The 27786-nt window shown below is 44.5% G+C and overlaps 2 protein-coding genes across 2 annotated transcripts in view; one reads left to right on the top strand and one right to left on the bottom strand.

Moving 5' to 3' along the window:
- Positions 1–503: 503 nt before the first annotated feature.
- Positions 504–19247, top strand: TECTB (tectorin beta). Its single transcript, XM_006742760.3, has 10 exons — positions 504–659; positions 1639–1829; positions 3110–3252; positions 3358–3430; positions 9089–9192; positions 9333–9416; positions 13301–13463; positions 15004–15076; positions 16317–16349; positions 17448–19247. The coding sequence occupies exons 1-10, from the start codon at positions 584–586 to the stop codon at positions 17495–17497; spliced, it is 990 nt and encodes a 329-aa protein (XP_006742823.1). The 5' UTR covers positions 504–583; the 3' UTR covers positions 17498–19247.
- A 6407-nt stretch (positions 19248–25654) lies between these two features.
- The window catches only part of LOC102734402 (guanylate cyclase 2G-like), a 34282-nt gene continuing 32150 nt past the window's right edge, over positions 25655–27786 (bottom strand). Inside the window, 2 exon segments of the mRNA XM_081823068.1 lie at positions 25655–25972; positions 26881–27021. Coding sequence (XP_081679194.1) covers positions 25753–25972; positions 26881–27021 — 361 coding nt within the window. The 3' untranslated portion in view covers positions 25655–25752.

The following is a 27786-nucleotide window of genomic DNA, read 5'->3' as shown; positions in this document are numbered from 1 at the left end:
AAAAAATTCAACTTTTTATTCCAATCCTGGTTGAAGCAGTTAAAAAAAAAAAAGTTTTTCCAACTCTGTGAAGTCAAAGGAATTAGATTCAAGTGGCTGAACCTGAGCTTCCCATCAGATCATTGTGCAAGGTTTCCCTTTATTTCCCCCCACAGTGGATAATGCATGTTCATTGTGATTTATCTGGAGCCGGTTTCTTTTACACCCTTAGCTGATATAAAGTCGAGCTAGGAATGAGGCCGGAGATTTGGGGAGCATCTGGGAGGCAGCCTCTACAGTCCAGAGAGAATGAAACAGTCGGGAACATGAGCAACCGCATGTGTCATTGACGTTCCCAGTGGTAGGAGCCCCACTTTTTGCCTCTCAGCGCAGACAAGGAACCATTAAGAAAGGAGGACAGAATTATCGATCTCCCTTGAAAATTTCCCTCAGGATTGTGTGTGCTGCTTTGTTTTCACCCTTGATTTTAACTTTTCACTCATGTTTCTGACCTAGAATGATCCAGGCTTGGGCTCTCTGGCAGGACTGTGGACATTTGGCAGCTTGGTTTGACCACCTGTCAAAGAGCGGGTTCTGAGAAGCGATGGTGATGAAGGCCTTTGTCCTGCTGGTTGTCTTTGCAGAAGCCTCTGCGAGATCTTGTACTCCGAATAAAGCAGGTATGCCTTGGACTAGCCCATCTTCCCCAAAAGGGAGGTTTCCCAAAGACTCTTTGCAAAGTTCAGAGCTCTGTGTTTCTTTTGTTATCAAAATGCAATATCAATACTGTAGCCAAGTAGTTGCAGTAAAGCACTCCAGTGCCAACCAGACTTTTCCCATAGGAAATAACAATGTATTGGAGAAACTTAGACTTTTTTAAAATTAGAGAATCCTAGATAGATGAATGGATAGATACATAGATATAAAAATATTTCTTTTCTTTTTTTCTTTTTTTAAAGATTTTATTTATTTTTTTGACAGAGAGAGACACAGCGAGAGAGGGAACACAAGCAGGGGGAGTGGGAGAGGGAGAAGCAGGCTTCCCTCTGAGCAGGGAGCCTGATGCGGGGCTCGATTCCAGGACCCTGGGATCATGACCTAAGCCAAAGGCAGAAGCTTAACGACTGAGCCACCCAGGCACCCCTAAAAATATTTATTTTCAATAAATAAATAATGTATTACAATAATTTAATAAATACATAATCTATTTCCTATTTGACTTATTGAAATTATGTCCTGTGTCATAAATTAGTGTTTCACAATGTTATGCATGAAATGGACATTTTTTAAAAATTTTAAATTATGTGCTCACTTTCATGGGCACAGAAATTTGTATATATTTCTAAATTTATCTATATTTCTAATCCGTTCAACCTGGTTTCACAAATATATTCCTTAAAATAGATTAAAGTTGAAAAGTAGACCAGTTTTGAGTATATATTAAGTATAGTGCAGATATCACACAGATGTAGCGGAAACTAGAAAACTTCAGTGGCTGAGGTTTGGGGAAAACATTCATCACAGTTCATGAAGAATAGTGAGGAAAGTGTTTTTAACCAACTGCTTTCCATGTTCAGGTGTGGCTAGAACCCACTGTTCTTTATGAAGATTAATATGATTACCATATCTGATTTCAAACCACATGTATCCTCTTTCTAGATGTCATTCTTGTGTTTTGTTATCCCAAAACCATCATCACCAAAATCCCCGAGTGTCCCTATGGCTGGGAAGTGCATCAGCTGGCCCTTGGGGGACTGTGTTACAATGGGGTCCATGAAGGAGGTTACTATCAATTTGTGATCCCGGATTTGTCACCTAAAAACAAGTCCTACTGTGGAACCCAGTCCGAGGTAAGTCCAGGCCACACAATGAGGAGTTGCTGAGATGACACAACTGGGCCCCAAAATAAGATATCTGCTGCCCACCCTTAAAGGGATTCAGAATTCACCAATTTCCTTTTAAGAGCCAATCCTGACTTTTATTTCCTGGGATGTTAGTGTTATTTAAATTCTTCTCATCTGCCTAGTTTAAGTGAGTCTTTGGATTTGAATTTTATTCTCCTAATTCGTTGCCTGAGTGAACTAGGCCACCGTCCACTGAGTAGAACAATACACATCTCCCACCTCCACCTTGCTTTGAGTTCTGAGCATGTGATCACAAGCTGCCATCCTTCTGGGTTGGATGGTGGGACATCCTCTGCCCAAGACTTTGAAGTAGTCGGAAAGGCACTTTAAAGGAGTATCCAAAGTATAATACAATTCATAATTGGGTCTTGTGAAGTACTTGGGACAGGTAATCAGAATTAAAAGGAACCACATGCAACCTCTTGCCAAATATCCTCATAGGTCAGAGGAGACATTGGAGACGTCCCAATAAAGTCACAAGTTGGGGGCCCCAGAACCAGTAGGGGTGTAGTCATGAAGGGTGGCTGCTCCATTTTTGACCCCTAGCATTCCTGCTACTTTGACTGCAGAAGGCTGTACATACAGGAGATCTCTGAAAATGAGAGCAAAGAGCACCCAAGGCCACCTCCTCTTCCTAAAGACCCCACGAGGACTTAGTGATTTAGAGAGTAATGGACATGATTAACAGAAACATCATGTCTTTTAGTATCCTGGAAGAGTGAACTAGAAATCATCTGTGTGGTCTTGGGCAGGTCACCTCTCACATAGATGTTCAAGATCCCTTCCAACTCCAATATTCTGTGATCTTAGAGTTCAACAAGCCAGAGGAAAAAGTCACAGGAATAGTGGTCATTATTGGAAGAGGGAAAGAGCAAATATGACATAGTAATGATGTGCTAGAGACGGGAGATGGGTGAAGGCATTCATGTAAGATTACTTGAATGGGGGAAATGGATAAAAAGTTGATGCTGGGAAACAGAGATTCTTTCACCAGTTCTTTTTGGTCAGAAGCCCAATGGGTATATGGATCTCTTGTAAGTGTGCAACATTCAACTTAGATTATTTTAAACAATCTTGGTCGAACATATTCAAGAACTCTTTGCAGAAATTCTCAGCTCACCATTGACGTCTCCCCGTGGGTCTGATCATCTTCGATCACTTTTCCCAGAACCCTCCTTCTCATCATGGGGCCCAGGGCCACCCTAACTGTCTTCTTCCTTTTTCAGTACAAGCCCCCCATCTACCACTTCTACAGCCATATCATTTCCAATGACAGCACAGTGATCGTAAAGAACCAGCCCGTGAACTACTCCTTCTCCTGCACCTACCATTCCACCTACTTGGTCAACCAGGCTGCCTTTGACCAAAGGTAAGTTGCTTTGAGAGTGGAGGGCTGGCTGCCTTGTGTGTGTTCTGCAGGCCCTGTCAATCAGGCATGTTTCAGTCCTTATGCAAAATTCTCTCCCCTTTTCAGAGTGGCCACCGTTCACGTGAAGAACGGGAGCATGGGCACATTTGAAAGCCAATTGTCTCTCAACTTCTACACTGTAAGTGGTCTCCAGGTTCTCATTAGTGCCCCGTGGCCTTTTCAGGAAATGAGGGGAGGCTTCCTCAGGGTTTACTCTTCCCTAAGCTCTCTGCAGAACCCCGTTCTTGCATTCAAATTAAGACATAAGCTTTGGTCTAGTTTCAAACCTCTTCAAAGATTAGATGCAACAAGAAGGTCGATTCATAGACTGGATAGAGGAGCTATAAAAGGTGTCACAGAGATATAAAGTCAATGTTCCCATCTTCTGATAAAACTGAGGCAAGAGCAATCCTGTGAGTTGTCAGAGGTCAGGAGGCAGTAAGATGGCCAACGTCTAACTCTTAAGCCAGGTTAGTTTCCACTGCAACCCACTCCAGAGAGTTATATTAGAATCTAGCTCCCGTTAAAGCATTTGGCACAGAGTAGTGACCTTCCTGCCTGGGACAGAGCTGAGGAGAGAGGTCGGGGTTGCCCTCTGCTGCCTAGTTCTTTGGTATCCAAAGCCATTCAGAGAGTAGGCTTCCTCTTGGTCTAATTTAGGCACACTGCCTCTATTGACATTGAAGTTAAAGGCACACTTTGGTCTCTCAAAATAAAACTAAATATGCAACAGCCATTAGCCCAGCTGCCCTCCTGTTTAGAAGGGGTGTTTTGTTTTTTTTAACCTGCAGCTTCCAATGAGAAGGTGGCATACTTAGAGTGACACTCCAGCTGGCTGGAGGAAGATGTAGGCAGAAATCGAAACTTGTACATAGAACATTAGAACTGGGAGATATTCTTAGAAGCCATCATGTCCAACCCATTCATCTCACAAAGGAAAGGACCATATTACCTGGAACTCCACTGACCTTGAACTCTTTGAACTTGCTTTACCTGCTGCCTAGAAGCTACCAATCCAGCTGAACTCAGAAGGTGAGAGATCCTCTAGAAGGGATCCCAGAGTCACCTGGTCCATTTTACAGACAAGGATCTGCAGCCCAGAAGGAGGAAGTGGTGTGCCCATGATCCCACAGGTAGTGTGGAGCAGTGCCCAGTCTAGCATACGGATCTCTTAGCACTGCTCTCTGAGGCTTACTTCCTATGAAGGGAATGGAGCTTGGGTTTCATGATCCTTCTCTTGCACTGGCCTCACTTAAGGCCCTGGGTCTAATTTCATATTCAAAATTTTGATTCTTTTTATTAAAAAGGGCTTTCTACATTATAGAAATTTTAAGGTCCCAAAGAACCTAGGTCTGCCCCTGACCGCACACCCCTAATGGTTAAGTTCAGACAAAAGGAATCCCATATAGCCCCTGGGCCTATAGTCAGGAGGGTTAATGCAGTGTGGACCAGCAGGGGGGATTAAAAGATGGCAACATCATTGCAGTAACTGATAAAGGTTGTCCAGAGAGAAAAACAGGCTCACTCATCAACAACGGTCTCAGGGGACATCGTGGTGATGGGCTGTCCTTACTACTGAGCGCCTGTCCAGATGTGCATGATTGTTATTTTAACCAGATAAAACTACAGATATGCTCCTATGAGGATTTTATGACAGCTGGCACTAGAGAGGTACCAGGATTATCAAAAATCATCACCCACCATCAGCCGTGTTGGGCTGTTTCGGACATACATAGCAAATCTTAGAATTGGAAGGAACCTATTCTTTTTTAAGAAAACAACAACAACAAAATAGAGGTATAGCCTCATCATCACCCAGATCATCCTCTGGGCTGGATAGACAGACTTTCCAGGACACTTCCTTGAGCTGTTCTAGAAATGAGGCTAAGGTGTCCCCTGGGGCTCATCAAGACCCTTCCAGGACAAACAGACCTCAGCAAAGATGGGGTCTGATGTTGCAACCGAAATTTTTGTACTGATTAATATTCCTACCATGGACTTGGTTTCCTAGGCCTGACCCACACGGCTGGTATTTTTCTTCCCCTCCCTTCTTCCGCTCTGAGAGCATTCTTGTGTGTTTCTGAAGCAACATCTGCCCTCTGCATACATTTCCATCAAATTACCAGGCACAGAGCTGTGCCCTAGATTACACAAAGGAATCAATGCATGGCTAATTGCTTAGGATTCCAAGAGCTCCAAGTGCTGGGCTCCAAAACCACCAGTTCTACTCGACATGCTTCCTCTCTTCTCCCTCTACCCCCTCCCACTCACTCCTGCCAACAGCCCATAGTTGGTATTCCTGGAGAGAAGTCATTTTGGCCCCCAGTCCAAAATAAAGGAAGGGAGTCAGCTTGTAGAAGTGGACTAGCAGTGTGCTTAAGAAAATAGTCTGCCATTGGCCCACTGGTTTCAGGTCTAGTTCTACCATTTACTAGTTGTGCGACCTTGGGTAAGTTAGTTAACCTCTTTGGGCCTTCATCTATTCATTTGTTAAATAGAAATAATAATAGCATTTACTCCACACGTTTATTATGAGGATTAAATGAAATTATTTTTATGAAGCACTTACCATACTACCTGGTACAAAGTAAGTGCCTGCGAAAGTAGCCAAACTCATGATCACAGCTTTTGACCCCATATAAAGTGAAAACTCTGAGAGCTCTTAGCACCAGCAGTTACCATTATAGTGTTGCCTTTATACCATCAATGTCAGTATGGGATAAGGTTGACTTTTATGCAATCAAAATAGTATTGACAATTCTTCTTAGTTAGAGACCAGGGAAAAGGCTTGGGATAGAACAAATGCAGGCAATAGAGACAAAATTCATAGACTTCCAAAGTCAGAACAATCTTCAGAGGTGATCAACCTTGACCTCCTAACCAACGTCCAAAGCCCTTCTGCAAGATTGCTAAGGGGTGTGCTCCCCACCTTTTCCAAGGACAAGGGCAAGTTGGACTTTCCCGTTTTAGATCAGCTTGTGAAATCTGATATCTTGAACCATAGTCCATTGGTCATGGTTCTGTCTTCTGAAATAATACTGAGTCATGATGTTGCTGATGGCCCTTCAACTATCTCAAGCTTATCTTCCCCAACATCTCCCCACCATTGGTGCTCCATCATCCTACCCCCTCTTCTCTGAGAATTATCCAGTTGGCCACTGCCCCACTAAAAAGCAGAGCCCAGAATGGAAATGTTATATTCTAGACCCTTTCAGACCTCTGCAGGGCACAGTGGGTCAGGGGTGAGCTTCTTAGTTCTGAAAGACTCTAGGAACATGTTCTAGAATATTAGCTTTGTGCAGCTTTCTTTCATTTCTATCTCACGTTGAGCCTGCGAGCAACAGCAGCTCCCAGATCTTGCCCACATCAACTGCTGTTAAACCAGATGTACCCATCTTAACAGTGTCAATGGACCATTGTGACTCAATCTTTCCATCAGGGGAAGGGACTGGAAGGCTTGTTTTTCAAGGTGTTCTTCCCTCCTGTTCCACAAATGAGTAGTTTATGTGGTGTTTCTATGTTTCCAGGAATGCCAAAGCAAATGGTCCAGGTATTATAGGATGAGGCTATCTGGAAATAGGTCCCTAACTTATGTTATAAAAAAAGTAGGAGGAAATCATGCTGAGAATTGCCTTAGCTATAAGGTGAGAAGTGAAGAAACTGACCATTAAAAGTGTTTTGTTTCAGAAATGGAATTAACGGTGCAGATTCTCTTCTCCACTTTGTAACAGAATTGCACTAGTTTCTCTGCAAGTAGAGGCATTATTCCAATATTCTAATACCCCATGGGCTGGTCCCTGGGAGATGGGGCTGGGAGAAGCACCTGTGGCTAGGTTGGGGGACTGCATTGTGGCCCCAGGTTATGTCCTCCATTTGTAAACAGTCTCATGAAATATGACAAATCTCAGAAAATAATAATAAACAGTAACAATCATTGTAAATCTGCCACTTTAACTGCATAGTAAGTTAGTAAATCACTTATGATTAAGAACATTATTATTTAATTATTGCAACCATTTATGTGGTGCAGGGGGTTAGCAGACAGGAAGAAAAGAACTGACTTCTGAGTGTCTGACTCAGGGAGGCCTAGTTGTACCTGCAATCAGGAAAAAATGTAAGAGCCCCTAGAAAATGATTTTAAGGCCTCTCAGCAAATACCCTGAATTGGGCCATTAGGGGGCTAAAGTCCATTGCAACTAGATACCCTTGCTGCTTGTTTACCCATTGCAGTTCTGCAAATCTCCAAGTCCATGAAACTCAATCTTTTACCTAGTATCCTGGTTTAAGCTTTATGCTTCTATTACATAAAATCATCATCATAAAAACATTTCTGCAAGGCTGATGAAGGCAAAGGTTACTCCCATTTTTCAGATGGGGAAACTGAGGCCCAAATGTCTGACTTGCCTAAAAGTTAGTGGTGGGATCTAGGATTAGCCCAGCAACATTGTCCTTCCATCATGGTGCTTTTGTCTCCAGAGGCTAAACTCAGAGAGTAGTTAAAGGTTGTTACTAAAGTTGAGTTTAGTAACTTTAAGACAATGAATGGAGAAATCAGCCTCCTTTGGGTAGGTCAACTAGACACACTACTATTTTTTTAATAACTCACCTAGAACTGCCTGATGAAGAGACCAAACGAAGACCATACACACCACGCCAGTGACCAAAGGCTGCTGATCCTGTGCTCCAGTTGTGGTCATGACTCCCTATTGCACTTAGAGTTGCAACCACAGTCTTCTGGATCCATCCCCATAGCCTCTCTCACTTCACCACCAACCCCCCTCACTTCCTACCTGCTCCCCCCCACCCCCTTTGCTCGCTCAAGCTCCAGCATATTGGCCTCCTTGCTGTCCCTCCAGCTACACTGTCACCCAGGGCTTTTGCCTTGGCTGGAACATTCTTCCCCCAGATGCCTGCATGCACTACACACACTATAGAAGCATTTCTTTGTATCAGTACTTAGCCTGGAAGCACAGGCTTCCTAGCTTCCCTCAAGTCTTGGCTCAGATGTCACAACCTCAGTGAGACCTCCTTAACTACAACGGTATTTAAAGTTGCAGCTTGCCCCTCCTTGCACTTCCACCTTACCTTACTCTCCTCTACGTTCCTTACAGTTTTTCTATATAATGTCCTATATTCTATTCTAACATATTATATAATTCACTCGCTTACTGTCTATTGTCTGCATCCCTTGCTGGAATGTCAGGTGGTTAGAGATAGAGATCTTTGCCTTGTTCCCAGATACATCTCAATATACAGGATGTTCTGACATAGAGACCATCTCAATATAGAGAGCAGTGCCTGACACACAGTAGGTGATCAGTAAGTTGCTGTTGTTGCCTTTGTTGTTAACTGTACTGGAATCAGATCATACGCTCCCTGACCCAGGCTGGAATCTGCTCAGGCAAATAGTGGAGGTGAGCAAGAGCAAAGCGAGGTTGTCTATGTTTTATCCCTATTCCCGTGGGTGATTAAGTAAAGCTCAGTGCTTCAGCATTCTTGGATTCCACCTTTTTTCCATCAGCCAAATCTTGTTACTTGCTGGCGTAGACAAGACGTACAGTGCGTTTCTCATTGTGACCAGCAAGTCCAGAGATGTGATACCCTCGTCCCTTCTAAGATGGCCCCAGCATCCTAGGACATACAGCGTCTCTACTCCCGGAGGGTCTCACTGTGGTCTCACATGCCTGTGCCCTTGGGTGGACTCCCACCACCATCCCACCCCAGTTCATCTGCTCCTGTCACACCCAACTGCTCAGTCTGAGAGGTCGTAATGACCAGTGTCAATTTCCTTCCAAAGAATGCCAAGTTCTCCACTAAGAAGGAAGCCCCTTTTGTCCTGGAGACATATGAAATCGGTTCAGATCTGTTTGCAGGAGTAGAAGCCAAAGGGTTGAGTGTTAGGTAAGTATGTTTCCTCCCTATTTATATTTTTAAAGCCAAAGAAAAGAAAAAAAAGATCAGCCAAGAGACTTTTGAATTACCAGATGTTTCTAGGCATACAACTCTCTGGCTCAAAGCAATGCATTTTATTTCATTTGCAGGTTTAAAGTGGTTTTGAACAGCTGTTGGGCCACACCATCAGCTGATTTCATGTATCCCTTGCAGTGGCAGCTAATTAACAAGGGGTAAGTACCACCCTCCAGAGCACAGTGCTGAGAAGTGGGGTAGCTCTGGGGCTACTTTGGCTTGGAATGGCTTGGGAAGAAGAGGTGAAGCCTCAGGGTCACATCCGTGACACCCTCTGTGCTTCCAGACTGGGTACTGATACTAGCAAACATTTATATGGTGCTTTCTAGGTACCAGGTACTCTTCCGAGAGCTTCATCATGTATTAACTCTTGTGCCTTACAAGAGACAGTCATTATTACTACCATCCCTATTTTCCAAGTGAGGCAACTGAGGCACAGGAGGGGTTAAGTAATGTCACATACTTAGCATGTGTGTATTTATGGGCAAGTGGGTTTAAACCCAATTAGTCTGACACCAGAACCCTGGTGAGAACTAAATTAGATAATCTGTGTAAAAAGTTAAGCATGTAGTACCTAGTCAGTATCCAATCATTTTAATTAACATCACTGTTTTTTTGTTATTAATTCAGTAGATAATTGGGAGTTCTTAAAATTTTTGAATAGAGGAAGAAAGTATTGGGACTGTACATAGAAAGATGATTCTGGAAGTCATCCATGTGACGGGTTAGAAGCAGTACATGGGAGGTGGAAAGACCAGATTAGAGGTCATGGCCTGAACTGAGGTGTAGCCAAGTGAATAGAAAGGTCATCCAAGGGAGGGAGAGGCGATCAAAACTTAGCAACCAATCAGATATGGGGTGGAGAGGAGGACAGGGCAAGAAGCCTGAGAAATACGTGGCATCAAACCTGTGGGTTGTGAAGGTAAGGAATTGTTTGTTGTTGGGTGTTAGAGAAGAAGATTCTGGAAAAGGGTGTTGGATTCTCCTTGAGTTCAGGGATGACATGTTGAGCTTGAGATGACAATTTTCTGGAAACACCTAGAATTGGAACTTTTTAAAACAGAGGACAGGTTGAGCTAGACTAGAGATGTAGACATCATACACACAATGAACAGTAAATGCGAAAGAGACCATTCCCCAAACCCAAACAGACCGCATGCCCATGTTGCCACCAGAACCCTTCAAAGCTAAGTAAACACTGGGGCCAGGGACAAAAATGATTAGATAACAAAGGTGGAGCCACCTTGGACCTTTAACTATTTATTTTTACTTAACAAATACTTAAACAGCACTTACAACATGCCAAACATGTTCTAGGTCAGTGCCTTACAAATATTAATTTATTTAAATTTCACCAAACCCCTATAAAGTAGGTAGCATAATAAGCACTATTTTATACAGGAAAAAATCTGAGGGGTAGACAGGTTCAGAAACTTGCCCAAAGTCCAGAGCTAGTCAGGGGATGGATGATCTGGGGTTCAAACTCAGGCAGCATTATTTCCTAAGCAATGTCGGTAGGACGGGCCAGCAGAACCACATCTAAGCAACCCAGCAAAGCTTCCTGTGGAGATGGTAGCTTAATTTGGATGTCACACCTATCACTGAAGGTTCTCTTGACAATTTAGGTTCTCTTGACAATGGTGCAATCAAATGACTTCAGGAAGACTATGAAATAAGTTCTTGACCTACAGGGACCTGAAATTATGATCGGGCAATGGGAACCTCTCTCACACATTGGCTACAATGGGGCGAAGGCGCTGCCATAGCTTGGAAACCTCTCCCTGCAAAGCGCTCTGGTACTGCGGCTTCCAACTTACAGATGTATAAAATGGCAGGAAGGGGAATGCCTGTGGCTTTGTGGTGGTCTACGGAGGCAGTCCTCAGACTCTAGTGTGTATAGGAATTACCTAGGGTACCTGTTACACATGCAGGCACAGAGTTAACCTACCCCACCAGAGGGTTCCTGGGCAAACCCTGAGAACCTACGTTGAAGCAGAGCCAAATTAAAGAAGCCCTCATCTGGTTCCATATTCTGCCTAGCTAGAACGGCCCCTTAAGGTTGGAGATGCTTGCACAAAAACCAGTGCCAAGGGGAGGAATGAGAAAGTCCACTCCCGTAACCTCCCAGATGCTTTTGGTTGCCACTGGGCCCTTTTGGAGGAAAACCCAGTTTTCAAGAGCATACTGAGAGCTTAGAAGAGATATATTATTAGGAATTTTGATCTTACGTAGGGAAGAAGACTCCTGCGGTGATACTGTAAGAGCCTCCCTTGGGCATTCCACCATCCCAAGATGTCTGTCACAGAGGGGCAGGTGCCATAGCCAGTGCCAAGGGGCAGCAGAGCCAAGACATCTAAGCCTGCCCAGGACTTGACTCCTCCCCACCCCCAACAAAGCTCTGTTTACATTGTTTTCCACCGGCCGACACCATGCCTTGGACACTCCAGCTGCAAGAAGCTATTTTAAGGACTCAGGTCTTGAGTTCATACGAGGCTCTCAGGTTTATTGACCGAATGATCCTCCAAGGTCTTGTTTCACAACTCAGAAAATGCCTTCAGCTCTGTCCTTGCTCATAGGTCACCACAAACGTGGCCAGGCCTCCGACCTTTGGTCCAGATGTAAGGTATACTGTTCACTTCCCATTTTAATCACTAACTCCAAGAGTTGACATTCCTTCAGTCCTACCTCTAATTTGCACCCTAATGTCTGGCTCTGATGGAATGTGTGGAGGAGGGGACATCTCAAGGGCTCTCAGACAGCTGGATGGATTTCTGGTGTGTGTATACTGAGTTGGACTGGCAATGGAGTCAGAGAGAAGCTCTGGGAGGAGTATTAACTTTGGGGTCCACTGGTCTTAAGCTTTTGGACCCATAGACCTTTCTCCACAAAGGACAGACCCTGGTGTTCCTTGTCACCTGGACACAACACTCTCCAAAGTTCACGTGGGCCTTATTGTACATTTGTGTCTGCTCCCAACACCTTGCTGAATGTCTGCCACTTAAATAGGGAATTAGCGTGTGTTTGGTAAATGAAAAAGTATTTTGATTAAACCAAGTTTTTTCAGTCTCAATACTGTTGACATTTGGGGTTGGATCATTCTTTGTTGGGGGTGGGCGGCTCTCCTGTGCATTATTGTGTGATGACGCGCAGCACCCCCAGCCTCTACTTACTACATGTCAGTAACACCTCACCCCTAGTTGGGGCGACAATGCCAAATATCTCCTGGGGGAGGGGTGGGGCAAAATCGTCCCTAGGTGAGAACCACAGGCTTTGACAAATGCCCATCTGTGTCATTATTTTTGCTTTTATTGTAAATTATTGTCTTTGGCACTCTGGGATTTCCCAGACGCTACGTTCTCATTACAGGGTATTTGGAAAATACATAAAGATCTAGGAAGAAAGCAGAAACCGCCCATAATTCCACCACTCCCTGATAGCCAGCATTAACATTTAGATGGTATCCCTCCAGTCATTTTTTTTCCTGTGCCTATATTAAAAACATGACCAAAGTTTTACAAAGGTAACTATATAATATAGAATTTAAATAACACAACCTAAGTTCAAATTCCCAGTGGCCAACGCTCACAAGATACACAGAGAAAGACGCAATGTATGACGTGGCTCAGATGGGTATGGCAGTGTGGTTGGGAAATGCTGTTCTCAGCAGCAGAGTCCTTATCTTGTACACATCCTGGGAGTCAGTCCATGTCCCAGTCCTTCAGACAACTTCATCTCTCAGGAATTTCCCTTCTTTGAGACAGACGTGTGGTGACTTACCTGGTGTGCAGCTTCTCATAAGTCACCCCCTGTCCCCCCCCACTGTCCCCTGTCTATAGAATGAGGACTAGCACACCCATCCCATATCTCCTCAACTTGACCTCATATCATGAAGATAAGCAAGGTGCTCCCAGTCAAAGTGCTTTGTAAGGATAACATGCTGTATAGGAGCCCAGGGGAGTGTTGCTGTTGTCTGCGAATTTACCTCAGATTTTGCTAGAGTTCATGAGGTAATTTTCTCTCCCCCCTGCCCCATCTGCTCCAGCTGCCCCACGGATGAAACCGTCCTCGTATATGAGAATGGGAAAGATCACAGGGCCACCTTCCAATTCAATGCTTTCCGGTTCCAGAACATCCCCAAACTCTCCAAGGTTTGGTTACACTGTGAGACATTCATCTGTGACAGTGAGAAGCTCTCCTGCCCAGTGGTGAGCCACCTCTCTCCAGAACGAGAATGTGACCCGAGGTGGGAGTGGGGGCGGTATTGGAGAAGCTGTATTTTTAGCTGGGCATCATAACCAGACCAGTGTACTTGTGTGCTGAGGGCATTCTGGAAGAAAGGGCACTGGGTGTAGGGGCAAACGTCTGGGCTCTGTCCACCCTACCACCAACAAGCGCCATGGTCTGGCACATGCCACTTGAACTCTGGAGCCTGGTTTCCTCATCCTTAAAGACAGTGGTGATAAGTCACGGTGGCCCTTCTCTTTTCAGAGAGCCGTATTAGGTAAAATGAGCACAATAACAGACATGGAAATGCTTTGAAAAAGTTAAAAGCACAAGGAAAATTCAAAACGTCGGTGGTAGCAAGAGGTGCTGCATGGAAGTCAAAAGATGGGTATTTTTAGCTCTTGCCTGGCCAGCTGAAGGGTCCATCTCTGAGACTTGAAATGAGCCAGAGAGAGGCTGCAGAAATTCCCAACACCCATTACTGCTGAACTGAACTTTGTGAGAGGAAGCGCTGGGCGGTGGGGCCCTGGGTTCACAGCCAAGTTCAGCGCAGCCCAGGCCAGGGGCCAGTGTCCCCTCTGCACCCCCCACCGAGAAGTTGCTGCAGAATCCAGGTTTCCATGGCAGCCAGGTGTGAACCTGGTCCTTAGGACAGTGGTTCCACAGTGTGGTCCCCAACAGCTTCAGCACCACCTGGGAACTTGTTAGGGATGCAAATTCTCAGGCTCCCCAGACCGCCTGATTCAGAAACACTCGGGGGGCCCAGAAATCTGTGCTTTAACAGCCCCTGCAGGTGATTCTGAGGCATGCTCAGGCTTGAGAACCACTGCCTTAGACCAAAAAGTGCTAAATCACCAACTGTTGCCTGCTCTGGTCTGTCTGGATTAGAGACCCCAGAGAGGAGGAACACAGTGTTTCTGAAGAGGACACCTGCTCACGTAGCCCGTGGTAACCAACAGAAAAAAGATTATAATCTCTGTTTCTACTCATTTGTTTTGGCCAGAAAATGATCACATAGCCGCACAAATAAAGGGCAGGGAGCAGAGAGATATTTTTACAGTTGATGAAAGGATAATTATTGGCACTACATTTTAAAAAGAAAAGAAAATGAGCCAGAACACATTTTGCAAGTGTCCACCTCTCAAACCACTGTAAGGAGAGTAACTGCAGGTAAAAGCCTCACTTCTTATCAAAAGAAACCGCGCCAATCCCTCCCACACCCAACAACCTCTCCCAGCAGGGTATCTTCTAGCTTGAAGAGTTCATAAAGTAAAGTTTTTTCCTTTTAACCAAGTTAGAGAAGGGATGAAGACAGCGCTCTGGATAATAAGTAAGTAAGTAAGCAAGTAAGTAAATAAATAAATAGACGACAGACAAATAAGGTAACTGAGATCTCTTGACGGGAGAATTTTGACTCTATCAAGTTTGTGACTTCTTTTTTTTTTAATCTCTTGCCTTTCTCCCCTTTCTTTCCTGTGTGCATTTCTCATACCTCCCTCCCCCGCGGCTGGGGGTCTTCAGACCTGCGACAAGAGGAAGCGCCTCCTCCGGGATCAGACAGGGGGCGTCCTGGTGGTGGAGCTCTCGCTCCGTGGTAAGCTTCTCGGTTTTCCGAATGCTTGAGTTCACGCTGGGCTGCGTCCACAGGCACAGCCGGTTGGAGCATTTTAACTGAATTGCCAAACCAGGTGTGCCTGTAGACACTACCTTCACCTGCAACTCAAGGCTTCCCACCTGGCCGGGGGCGGGGGGGGGGGGCGGGCAGCGGCAGGGGAAGCCGTAGCTCAAGCCATACCAAGCAGTTGAGGTTTATTAACTACCCTGAAACTCTCTGTCTGCAGCCTAAATTCCAATGCCCGCTAGGAATTAGGAAGTGCTGAGCTTCCGGACAGAGCATGCGGCAAATTGTAGTAATAGACAACGAAATGTACTGGGAACATCCGGCGCAAGTCAACAAAACTTCATAGAGCATCCAGTGCTGGCCCTGGGCTGGGCTCGACACTGGGGTTTCAGAATGAAAGGAGACCCCCGTGGCCCTTGTCTTCAAGAACTCATCATCTAGCAAGGAGAGAGATGCTAAATGCCAAGGGAAAGGGAGATGACTATCAATGGGGGTGGAGGAGGCAGGGCGCTATGGGAGTTCATGGCAAGGGGATGCACCCTAGTCCAGGGCCTAGGGAAGACTTGCGTCCATAATCTTTCAGTATGACCTGAAGAGTGCTATGACATGAAGGGTGAGCAGGGCCCGTGGGAAGGCTGGGGCCTTGAGTAGCTACACATCTGAGAGAACAGTTGCTAAACTATGACCAGGGCCCAATCCAGGTCGTGCCGCTGTTTTCTGGCCTACAAGCTAAGAACAGTTTGTACCTACTTATATAGTTGAAAAAAAAAAATCAAAAGAATGATATTTCATATTTTATGATATATCATAAAATGATATGAAATCAAATTTCAGTTTTCTATAAAGTTTTATTGGAACACAGCCAGACGTGTTCATATAAGGTATTGTCCCCAGATGCTTTCACCCTACAAAGGCAGCGCCAAATAGTTGCAATAGGGACCATAAGGCCCATAGCTGAAATATTTATTATCTGGCCCCTTCCAGAAAGTTTACCAACCCCTGCCTTAGAAAGCCAAGGAGAAAATGGTTTTCTTCTTCTTTCAAAGAGCTTTGGTGAACCCCACTATAAACTTGGTCTTAAAGGCAATGGGGGGGGCTATTGGTTTAAGCAGGAGAGGATATAGTCAGGTTTGTATTTTGGAAACATAGACCTGAGGCTCCTTCCATGATCTCTTCTTAAACCTTCAGCTTTCTCTCTCTTTACTCATTACAGGCAGGGGATTCTCCAGTCTCTATAGCTTCTCAGGTAAGGAAAAGAGGCACCTCTGGGAAGGGTCATGGGGCAATGCCTTTAGAAGGTAATGTGTGTTTTAAAAGAAGCCAAACCTCTAGGAATTGAAAGCCGCTCTTTAAAGCACACCTGAGTGGGACAGAGCGAGACAGAAGTAAACAGATGTCTCTCCAGCCAGCCCCTGAGCTCTGCAGGAAGGGTGCGGCTGGGGATAAATTGGATGAAGCAGAATTGGGTTCCACCTCTCAGCAAAAAACATCACCAGGGGGCTTTGCTTGGGTTTCTGCATTTAGAGAATGTGATTTTCAATGATCTGTTTTTTCAACAAATATTTCTGAGTCCCCGCTGTGATTCTGCCCCTCATTCACTAAATGACCTTGGGCAATGAACTCACCCTTCCACTCCCCAGTTTCCTCTAAGAAATTGGGCCTAATAATTGCTCCTATCATCCATGGCTGCTGTATGGATTAAATGTGACAACTAAGGGCACCAAACAATGCCCCGCATAGGGCAAACATCCAGTAAGATCAGCCATCACTACTCTTCTAGGCAGTGGAGCTCCTGCAGAGGGAGATAGGCAAGGCCTCTGCACTTCCCCGTAGTGTGATGCGTTGGAGTGGGGGTAGAGGAATGATTTAGAATGATTTAGATAGCGGCCAGGGAAGCCTCTCTGAAGAAGAAACATTTCAGCTAAGACCCAAGATCTCACCTGCATGATGAGGAGAACAACTATGTGAGGAGATGGGGTAAGACAGTTCTATTTATTAATAAACTCACAGATGTAGACTTTGCTCTTAGTTACAGGAAATCACGTAAACCAACTTTTTAAGACTCTAATCCCAGATCCTCGTTTCTAAAGGAAGTCCTATAGCGAAAGCCCTAAGGTGAAATGTGCCATCACTGTGTTATCCATGTTCAGACAAGGCACACTGCAAGGAACTGACAAAAACCAAGCTACAGAAACCCCAAAAGATAAACAGATTTTATACAAAATGTGCAGAGTTTTATGAAAACCTACTTAATGCCCCCGAGTTGACTCTTCCGTTAACTCTTTGTTGCGTTGTCCTTGCTCCATGTAAACTGTTTCTGTCCACTCTCCTGTCTCATTCACAGATGTCCTCTATCACCTCATCGTGATGCTGGGGATTTGTGTCGTGTTGTAGGAGATCGCCAGGCAGGCATGGCATCTCCTCCCACCCGACATCACCTCCTGGGTCCGTGGCAAACTCCCATTTATTGTGCTGCCAGCGAGAACAAACAGAAGAGCATACTGTTGAGAAGCAGAAAGTAGTGCTTTGCCAGTTACGTCTCCAATGATATTTGTGAATCTCAGTGATTGCCTTCGTGCCCCACGTCCTCCTGTGACTTCCTGCGGCTTCCAGTTCCTCTCCTGCAGCTGGTGCAGGAGTCTCCTTTCCCATGCTCAAGTCAGGGCTGCAGTGGACTCGTCTGAAAGCTATTCTGATTTTAAAAGACTAGCACACCCAACCCAGTGCTGCTGAGCATTTTGAGGAGAATGTAGGGCATGACCACAAAGTCAGTGCTAAGTACAGAATGCACAGGAATAGCCAACTTTGCCAAGGGGGTCCTTTGGCATTGATGCTGTGCAATGCTTATTTAAGAACCAGGGCTGAGCCACCAGGCAGGGGTTCCAATCTTTCAAATGATGATGTGGGAATCAGAGTGAAATAGAATAGCGTTGCTCAAACCTGAGTATTAGAAAGGAAAACAGTTCTTGAGAGGCCTCCAGGGCTAACCTAATTTGTTTTTAGTATAGTGTTTCTTCTTAAATAGGTATAAACATTATATAGGTATTAACTCATTTTTATAGCCGATATAGATTTCAAAAATTAAAAGAAAATTACAGATTAAATAGGACTAAAGCTACAAGAAGAATAAAACTCACATTAACATCAATTTAACGTCATATATTGGCATTGCCTAAATGAAACCACTCTTGGCACATGACTCTGGAGTGACATCTGTGACAGGTCCTCTGAAGTCTGTCAACCCAAACCTACTCTACACCTTGTGCTGCTCAATGCTTTCGCTATTTTTTTTCTATTTGATCCAAGAAATCTTCATCTGTGCAGAATGATCTGACCTCGTTCAGTCTTTAACAGTCAAGCGTGTATCTATCTGTTTTTGTCTCCTTGACTTACGATCATTAGAACGGAACCTACCAAAAAAATCAGAAAGAGGCACAACTGCAAAAATGGCTAGTGGAATCACATGGGGCCACACCCTGATAACACCACCACCCAGTGATCCAGAATGCATGGATGTTAATGACTTAAGGGTCAACAAAATAAAAACTGAATGAACCAATCCTCGTAGACAACTGGGAGAGCCCCAAGAATGCACTGTCAACCCCAGAAGCTAGAATGGGATAGGAAAATCCAGAGCTCTAAGTTTTTTTCTTAGTCCTGTACAGACTTAATTTGTGGGCTCATACTTTGAAAACACATCAGCATGTATCTCTGAGGTTAATGTATTTGAGAAGTTTTGAGATCTGTAGTTTGGTGGGTCTTTTACAACTGTGCTAAGGAACTGAGAAATTCAGCTAGTTCCCAAATTTCTGGAAACATGGAGTACATGTTTGTTTAGCAACAGACTAGATTCAGATGACTCAGCATAGTCTAAACTGGTCTCAAAGCTGGAGCTCCAACCAGTTTGAGATCTCTTCTTCTTATAAATTCAGAATTTTTATAATCAGGAAGGACAGAAGACATATTTTCTTTGTTCTAGTCAAAAATTCTTAAATAGCCTACTTAGAGCCATGATCAAATCTTTGTCTGTCAGAGTCAAACAATGTTGTATTAGTTTTGCTTTATTTTATCATATTGTTTAATGATCTTCTATCTCCTCCTGGTGCTATGGAATAAATAAAATGCCTTAAAATAAATAACCTATGATTACAGCTTACGATGTTAATGTATCATATTGATAGCCAATTCCTCCGCCCTCCCAGGGGTTTCTACAGCTAGAACTTCTTCGACTCACACACATACCACAGACTTCCCATCATTCTACCCTACATTTACTTTCCAAAACTCCCAGCGTTCGCTTTCTGATGCAAGGAGGCAACGCCATCTGTATGATCTCCCTGTCTCTAACGCCCTAATGTCTACCACCAGCAATCAAATGTGCTTCAACCTCAGGTGAGCTAAAGCCCCTTCATGTCTTCTAACTTCTCTATCAAGGAATTAAGAGAAAACACTCCTGAAATAATCTCTGCTATAAATTCTCATGAGTGCTAAACATAAAACATATTTAGAGAACGAGGAAAGAGTAGATAACTCCCTTAGGTATCCTTAGATTTTAGGAAATTAATCTTATCAAATTCCTGCTTATGATCCTTAAAGACTCACTCTCTTAAAACTTGAGTAATATAAAGAAAAGAAAATATACAGACATGCATATATACTGAGGATACATACTCACATAAATCTCTACCTATCTCTACCTATCAAACAATAGATATAGATTTAGATAAGGAGAGATTTCTCTGTGTGTATATGTACATAGATATGTATATATGTATATATGTGCACCTGTGAATGGACGTGTATGCACATGTGTGGAAATGTTTTATGTGTTTGTATGGATGCCAAATGTTTATTATGTCCAATGAAAAAGGCAGAAGCAACAAAGTCTTTATTATATAAATATAACTTGTATAAGCATGTGGGCTAGAGCTGAAAAGAAACACACACACACATTCCATACAAATACAAAGATGGGATAATGGTAGACAATCACTATATCCCACCCCATCCCTACATCAGTGTATCATTGTCTAATGCCTTTTAGATGTAACAACATTGGACTGCTTAGTTACCTCCACACTTTTGTGCACACCTGTTAGTCCTTAATATATTGCAGGACTACTAGTATGCTACTTCTCTTCAACTAAACTGGGAGCTAAAGATCAAGGAATGTTTCATATTCTCATCTCCCCCCAGTGTGGTACCTGGCACAGCGTAAGTGCTCAATAAATGCTCTTTGAATTAATGAAATATCATATGGATGGATGGATGGATGGATGGATAGATGGATGGATAGGGAATGGCCTATCTCTCTGAAAGACCTCAGAGCAGAGGTTGTTCTGTTCCCTTCCATGGGAAAACAAAGTATTTGGAATCCAGACACTCTGCTCCCAAACAAGGGAAGAAATTCTGAAATATAAGAAGATAAATGCTGTCCCATTGTCTCCATGCTGAGGCAGCAGGGGTAGCTCCCCTGTCCCTCTCAGATAAATGCCTTCTTTTGACTAATGCTTTCAAGCCTTGATGCTAAAGGCCTATGGGGAGGAGCAGAGCCTCCCCCAATAAAAATGGTATTATGTCAGAGAAAATGGAGTCTGTGAAGGTCCTAGAGTTCAGCCGTCCACCTCTGGACAGAAGAAAAGTCTTGCCAATGGAAACACACAGTAGCTCCATGGAGATGGGACTGTTTGTAAGGCACATCCCTTGGCCCCTATTTAGTGGCCCTCTTCCTGAAGAAAGGCAAGAATTGCACCAAACCTTTTGTAAGATTTGGTATTAAAGGCTCTCAACTCACCCAAATTATTTTCCTATACAGAGTTCAAAAATATCTCTACAAAAGCAGCTCACAGGTCAAGTAAAAAAAGAAAACATTCCCGATCTCATTGCTTTTCACTTCTTCAGTCTTAGGGAATTCACCAGGAAAGTGTCTCAAACACAATACATCATCCAAACTGCTCTCCCATATTCAGGAGCAGCCATGAGGAGGATAATCGGGATGTGATGAGTTACAAGGGATAAAAAAAAAGAGAGAGAGAGAGAGAAGTACTGTTAAGTGCATTAGTGGTTTAGTCAGTCTGCTACAAGAACCACTGACAGACATGATGGAATCCTATTCTCTGTGTAAAGGGGGAAATAGTCATAGCAGAATGGATGGGTTCATCTTCGTCTGCTGGAGGTTGCAAAAAATTTAGCATTTCATAAACCAATGAAAAAGTCCACTTAAAATTCAAGCCTTGATTGAAAGCAAAGCCTATCTTCATTCCTTTGCTTTGGATAGGAAAGAAATTAAGCAATAAATTGAGAGTGGGACATTTCCATTTGGAAACTGCAGCGCTCACAGGAAGTCAGAGCTCAGGACCAGGCCTTTCAGGGACTGACTGCCCCGATCCAGTCTACCTGGAATGGCCTGATCCTGTTGGATTTCAGTGACTGTTCACACCTTAGATAGAGCTTTATCCCTGGGAAACATTGCTGAGATGCCTTCTGATAACTAAAGGTTAGGGAGCAGCCCCTGGAAAAAAGAAGGCAGGCAGGGTGGGGCCAGCAGCCCCAAGTTTTGTCCTCCGGGTTTCCTCTCTTCCAGAATGAAATTGGGTTCACTGCAAATTCACAAGCTAATGGGCCGGAAATATCTGGCAGCTAGAGCAAGTTCACTGGCAGGTCTGGGAGCAACAACCCAGCCCTGGTCCCCCAGGAAATGAGTTCACCCTATCCAGCTCATCCCAACCTCACAGAGCTCTGGGGCGGGAAGAGGAGGCCAGCTAGATGGCTCCCCCTACTGGTAGATTAACTCAATACCCCAGATCTACACCCCCTGCATGGGATATTTAATGCGTCTAACCAAATGGTCCTCAGACTTTTATGGGACCCCACAAACATCTTTAAAGAAAATACCTCAGAAGTTCTCTGGGACTTTAGCTTCTTCCTCAGTAAAGTCGGGGAGTGGAATAGTGAAGCCTTTTTTGCCTTTCAACCAGAAAGTGGTTTGTTCTCCTTTGCCCTGTGGGAGTCACAGAGGAGGAACGGCTGCCCATGAAGTGTGCCCTCTGCACAGACAACTCGGCCTCCCTTGCTTGTTGACTGAAAGTTTTGTTCTTAGCCAAAGTGCAATTAGGCAGGAGCAGCCTCAGTGAAGGGAAGGCCTCATTATAGATGAAATCTTGGTTTCCTTGGGCTTTGCTGGTAAGCGTAAATGGATAGTCAGCAATGGCCTAGGGGGTGAGGGCCTGTCAAGGTTGAATTTTGCTGCAAAGGAAATCTTTTAAAAATAATAATAAAATCTATGAGCTCGTCTGATCAGTAGGGCAACTGGTGAAGCACCTTATATACATGTTCACATTTAATCCCCACATCTACCCTTCGAGGGTAATATTATCACCATTCCCATTTCACTGGTGATAAAACCAGGCCCCCAAATCTGACAGCCAGTAAAATTCAAAGCTAGGTCTGTGCTGCTGCCTTCTAGAAAAATCTTCCCCTTACCTGAAGTCTGTTGATGAAACACAGTATGTTCAGTGTCTCCCAACAGACAGTGCCTGGGCATGGTGATTCCAACCGCGCCAGCCACCCCAGGACCGACAAGGAGGAGAACAGAAGGGCATAGCCGATCTGCATTTCCCAAGGGCTGGACTGCATGATGCACATTAAGTCAGTAAATGCAATTCAACAAATATTTAAGTGCCCTCTTCAGGCAGAGCTTGGCAGCAGATCCTAGGGTTTACAAAGAGGCAACCTACAGAATCCACAGACTTCTGGTGGAAAACCACATAATCAATTATGATGAGCTGAATGTTTGTAACCCCCTCCTTCATTCACTTGCAGAAGCCCTGACCCTCGAGCTGGTATTAGGAGGCAGGGCCTTAGGGAGGTACTTAGGGTTTAGATGAGGTCCTGAGGGTAGGGCCCTTAGAAGAACAGGGGACACCAGAGCGCTCTCTCTTTCTTCGCTATGTGAGGACATAGCCAGAAGGCAGCCTTTGGTGAGATTAAGAAGAGGGTCCTCATCGGAACCGACCATATTGAAACCCTGATCTCGGACTTCCCTGCCTCCGGAACTGTGAGAAAATAAATGTCTGTTGTTTAAGCCACGCAGTCTGTGGTATTTTGTTATAACAACCAAGCTCAGACAGAAATTAATGACGATGTTATTCATGCACTAGAGATGTAAACAAAGGAACTGCAGCACAAATGTGGGAGTAATTAATTCTGATTAGGGGCCAGGTTTTATTTTAGTCAAGCCTTGGAGGACAGGTAGGAGCAGGTCTAGCTACATAACTTACAGGGCCCAGTCTAAAGTGAAAATAAGGAACCCCTCATTCAAAACCTATTAAGAAATTATTTAAGAAAGTAAATAATATAAATATTATTAATATAATAATATTATAGTGATAATAATATTAATAATGTTATGGTAATATATTAATGAAGAAACTAAGAAGAGCATTAAACCAAGTGCTGGTTGCTTCTGCACAGTCACGTGCCCATGAGTTTGACCAAAACCAGACCAGATCAAAGGGCATTTGAGGCAGAGGCATGAGGGGGGGCGGGGGCTGCGGAGAGCAGCCCCACATAACCGTCCTATGTTTCGGTCTCCTCTTAACTTTTGGTTCAACATCTTGGAGTCTCTGGGTGTCTTCGCTGTCACCAAGTAATCTGGCTAGCTGGAAATAGATTTACAGAGACAATTCAACCCTGTTTCCCTTGAAGATGCTACCATTCAACTTCGGGGTCCTAAAAACCTCAGACCCGGGACTTGAATCCAGAACCACCTGCTGTCATACATGGACCCTAAGGCCCCAGGGCTGTCTACCTGTGTGGATCCCAGTCCTGAGCCTGAGCTTCTCCTCAGGCATGTGCCCCATCTGGAAGTAGACAGTGGCACTGAGGAAGTACAAGGACATCGTGGCAATCTCGTCCACGTGCTGGATTCCACTGCGCATGGGAAGTCCGCTAGCCACCATGCATGCATCTCCACCTGAAAAAAAAGCAACAAAGTGGCCTTGCTCTGAGGCCCCCCACGTTGAAGAGTCACACTCCCTGACCTCCACTCCCTCCATGTCCCAGCATGTCTACAAGTTTCTGCCCTTGTCCTGGTTCTTCCACAAAGCCTTCCTTCCCTGAGCCCTCCTGCACACAGTCACTGCTTTCTCCTCTGAAATCTGATCGTGGTGGTGACCATATTTCCGCAACTCAAGTTCAAAACCAGTTAAACAGGCAGCAGTGTACAAATGGGGTAAATCTTGAAGGATCACATGCATCCATCAAGTGGAATTCATCTTGCCCAACCTGAAAGGTCTTCACCCCATACAAGGGCTCTTAGATACATTTATACATATGTATACAGTAGACACAATATATATGCTTATACTTACGTATAAATTCATGTATCTGCCTGATTTGTCCTCTTCTCTCCCCTAATAAATCCTAATAAAGTCAGCTTTCAGATCCCTCATTTACAATAGAAAATAAATGACCAGTGTGAACTTTAAAGATACAACCCTTTCCAAATGTTTGCATTTTAGCGGAATCCAAAGATCATGTGGTAAAGGTGGGATTCCAGGCATTAGCCAGGCAGTAAAAATACCTCTGTCTATTGGTCACCCCAGAATTACACAAAATCAACCAGTACACAAGTCTGATTGCTTCCAGGCTGCCTCTCCCCACCACGGGTACATACATCCTTTAGACACTGACACTGATTTAGTATTAGCTCGTGCAAAACATAGCGGAGAACATAACACCAAGAGGAAATCCCAGAGGATGCCCTCCTAAGCAGAGCAGCTTCCGTTTTGGGGTACATGTGACCTACCCTTTGAGATTATCCACACCATCTTTTCTTTCACCCTTAAACAGAGGCAGATCTGTGGGGAACACTGGGGGATAACCATTAAGATTATGTCCCCGGGGGACATGACCACACTGTCCCCCAAATCTCCCCGGCCCCAGGGCCACAGGCAGAGCCCTGCTATCATGGTCAGCACCTGTGGCTGCCCCAAGATGCGTGAGCTTGGGCACCCTGAAGTCATGATCCGGCCCCATCAGAAAACTCAGAAAACACCCAAAGCAGCCATCACCACCACTTGAATGAAGCCAAATTATTCATTTTTGCTATCCTTCCCCGACAAATCATTTTTTACCATATTCCTACATCTCTCCCCCTGCCCCCCCTGAGAGGCACTAGGCAGATCGTTGTTTCTCATTTTAGCCACGAGTCTGATAGTCTACACTTGGGCGTCTGTCTTCACCTGCACTGCTAAGGATCACAGTAACAGAAGTGAGACTCACACAGGGTCCGAAGACAACCTTTAACGGAGAGTAAATGTGAGCCTCTTTGAATACGAAGGAAATATATTCAGGAGTGAGCTGGAGGAATCAGTCAGTAGGAGGTCAATGCCTCTTTAGAAATGTGTTTACCGCAAGATAAAATAATGGAAGGAAACAAGGAGCAACTGGTGAGTCTTGACAAGCACATGCATCTGTGATTAATCAAGCCCTTTCCCAAGAAAACAAACGGGAATAAAATATTGAGTTTCTGCCATGCACTGGGACAGACTGCCAGCCTGAAATAGAGCCTTTCCCTGGCTGACAGCTAGGGCTGGGTCCACCCTCACTCCTGCCCTGGAGTCAGCCGACAAGGAGAGCGTGTCCCCTCACAGCCCAGGAGCCAAGTGTCTCACCTTAGACGCATCATATGTCTTAATGATGTGATCAAATAAACTGTACAGGTCATTAAGGAGCTTCACAACTTGTAGGGGGGAGCTGAGAGAACACAGTTTTGTGAATCCAACAATGTCAGAGAAAAAGATTGTCACGGACTCAAAACGTTCCGGTTCCACAGACCTTCCAGCTATGAGCTGTTCTCCAATGAAGCTGAAACCAGAGAATAGGGATCGGTTTTGAACAGACTCTTACTCATTTTGTCTCCTACAAACCCCTGCAGAGTCATCCTTATAGTTCCTTTTGCTTCAGTGAATTAGGTTTTTGGTTAACAAAAATTCCATCATCTAAAGGGATTTTTTTGACTCCCATTTCTCCACCTGCATTTTCTCTAAAGAGATACTTTCATTGGTGGGTATAAATTGGAGGAGGGGGAGCAGGTTACAGAAATGCCTTTACAATAAGGATTTTCTCCCTGAGGGCATCTCATTTTCCCCTGTTGGTTATAGAGTTTGGTGGTAAAGATTCAACCTGCAGATGTGGGAGGAAAAGTAAGCAGCCACCAATCCACAAATCAATATTTTTGCTTTAATCCACCAATCTCACGTTAACACCTTCAAATCCCCGACCCCGCCTCTTTGTCAAGACACACAGGAAGGGTGCTGGCATTTTAATAGCAGATCCTCCTGCCAAGTGTTTAAAGAGAGTACAGATGCAATTACAGCCAAAAATTAAGCGAGTTTTGAATCTGAAGTCATGGGCGCATATCGTATTGTACAAAGAAAGGTTTTGGAGCACGATCTCAAATACTGGGGAGCTAGCAATTAATCAGACTCATGCAACCGGAGCTCCATCTAGTGGTCGCTCTCCTGTTGCCGCAGCCGTAATCTTCACTGTAAGACATTCTCTAGTCCTATGAATTCAAGGGACTTTGCCCCTATCTCCTTTTACAGGCTGTACCAAGTTGCCTGCAAAATGCTTCACCTGTTTTAGAAGAACCTGACTTCCTCTTATTAAAGGAACAAAAAAAATATTCTCTCTATATGGAGCCTTTTAGATAGTGATGCTATTTTTTCCCGGGTCCTTTGAAAAGCTCCGCCCCCACCCCAGCTCTGGAATACCTTGGCAGCATTGTGGACAGAAGCCTATCCACTTTCCTCTTCTCCGCCATCAGCTGGTTGGTCCTCTCTTCCACCACGTCCTCCAGGTGATTGGCTTACACATCCAGCTTGCTCACCATACTGTCTAGGATGTTCACGTGGCTTTAAAAGAACCCCCACATTAACACTTTTTTCCAAGAACTTTAGGGCCACAGTGGAGCACAACTTCCAGCTATACATTCCAAGAAAAGAAAATATGTCTTGCCCTTCAGGTTCCCTACTGCAGGGCTGCCCGTGGACAGCAGTGAAATGACCATGGCTGTGAGGTCACGTGGCCTTCTACCAGCTCTATGACCTTGACCTGCACCCTTCATCCCCCTGAGCCTCAGTTTCTTCCTCTGGAAAATGAGGATAATACCACGTACTTCCCAGGGCTGTTCTGAGGGTTCAGGGAGATAATGGGTACACGGTCTCAATCTGTGTCTGGCACTCATCAGACACTCAACAAATTGGCCCTCCCCCACTTCCCAACATGCTCCAGACCATCGTCATGGTCAGTCAAAAATACAGATTTCAGGACAGTTTTTTTTTTTTTTTTTCTGAATAACACCAGCTGTTTTCTTTTCAGATGACAGATGTAGGGGCACTTCTAGATCCTATAGGCTCTTGTTTTAGAAGCATCTTCAGAAAAATCGTTTCAATTCCCCATTTTTCAGATGAGGAGACTGAGGCTCACATAGGAAGTAGACTTGCCTTAACATAGGAGAGCAGATTTTCTGAGTAAAAGTCATGATTGACCTGAGACGTACCATTTAAAACAATTTTGAGGGAGCCTGGGTGGCTCAGTTGGTTAAGCGACTGCCTTCGGCTCAGGTCATGATCCTGGAGTCCCGGGATCGAGTCCCACATCAGGCTCCCTGCTCAGCG

Source organism: Leptonychotes weddellii, chromosome 6, assembly GCF_054177405.1.
Source record: "Leptonychotes weddellii isolate Sample4059 chromosome 6, ASM5417740v2, whole genome shotgun sequence".
Taxonomy (NCBI): Eukaryota; Metazoa; Chordata; class Mammalia; order Carnivora; family Phocidae; genus Leptonychotes; species Leptonychotes weddellii.
This window is presented reverse-complemented; position numbering and strand designations above follow the sequence as displayed.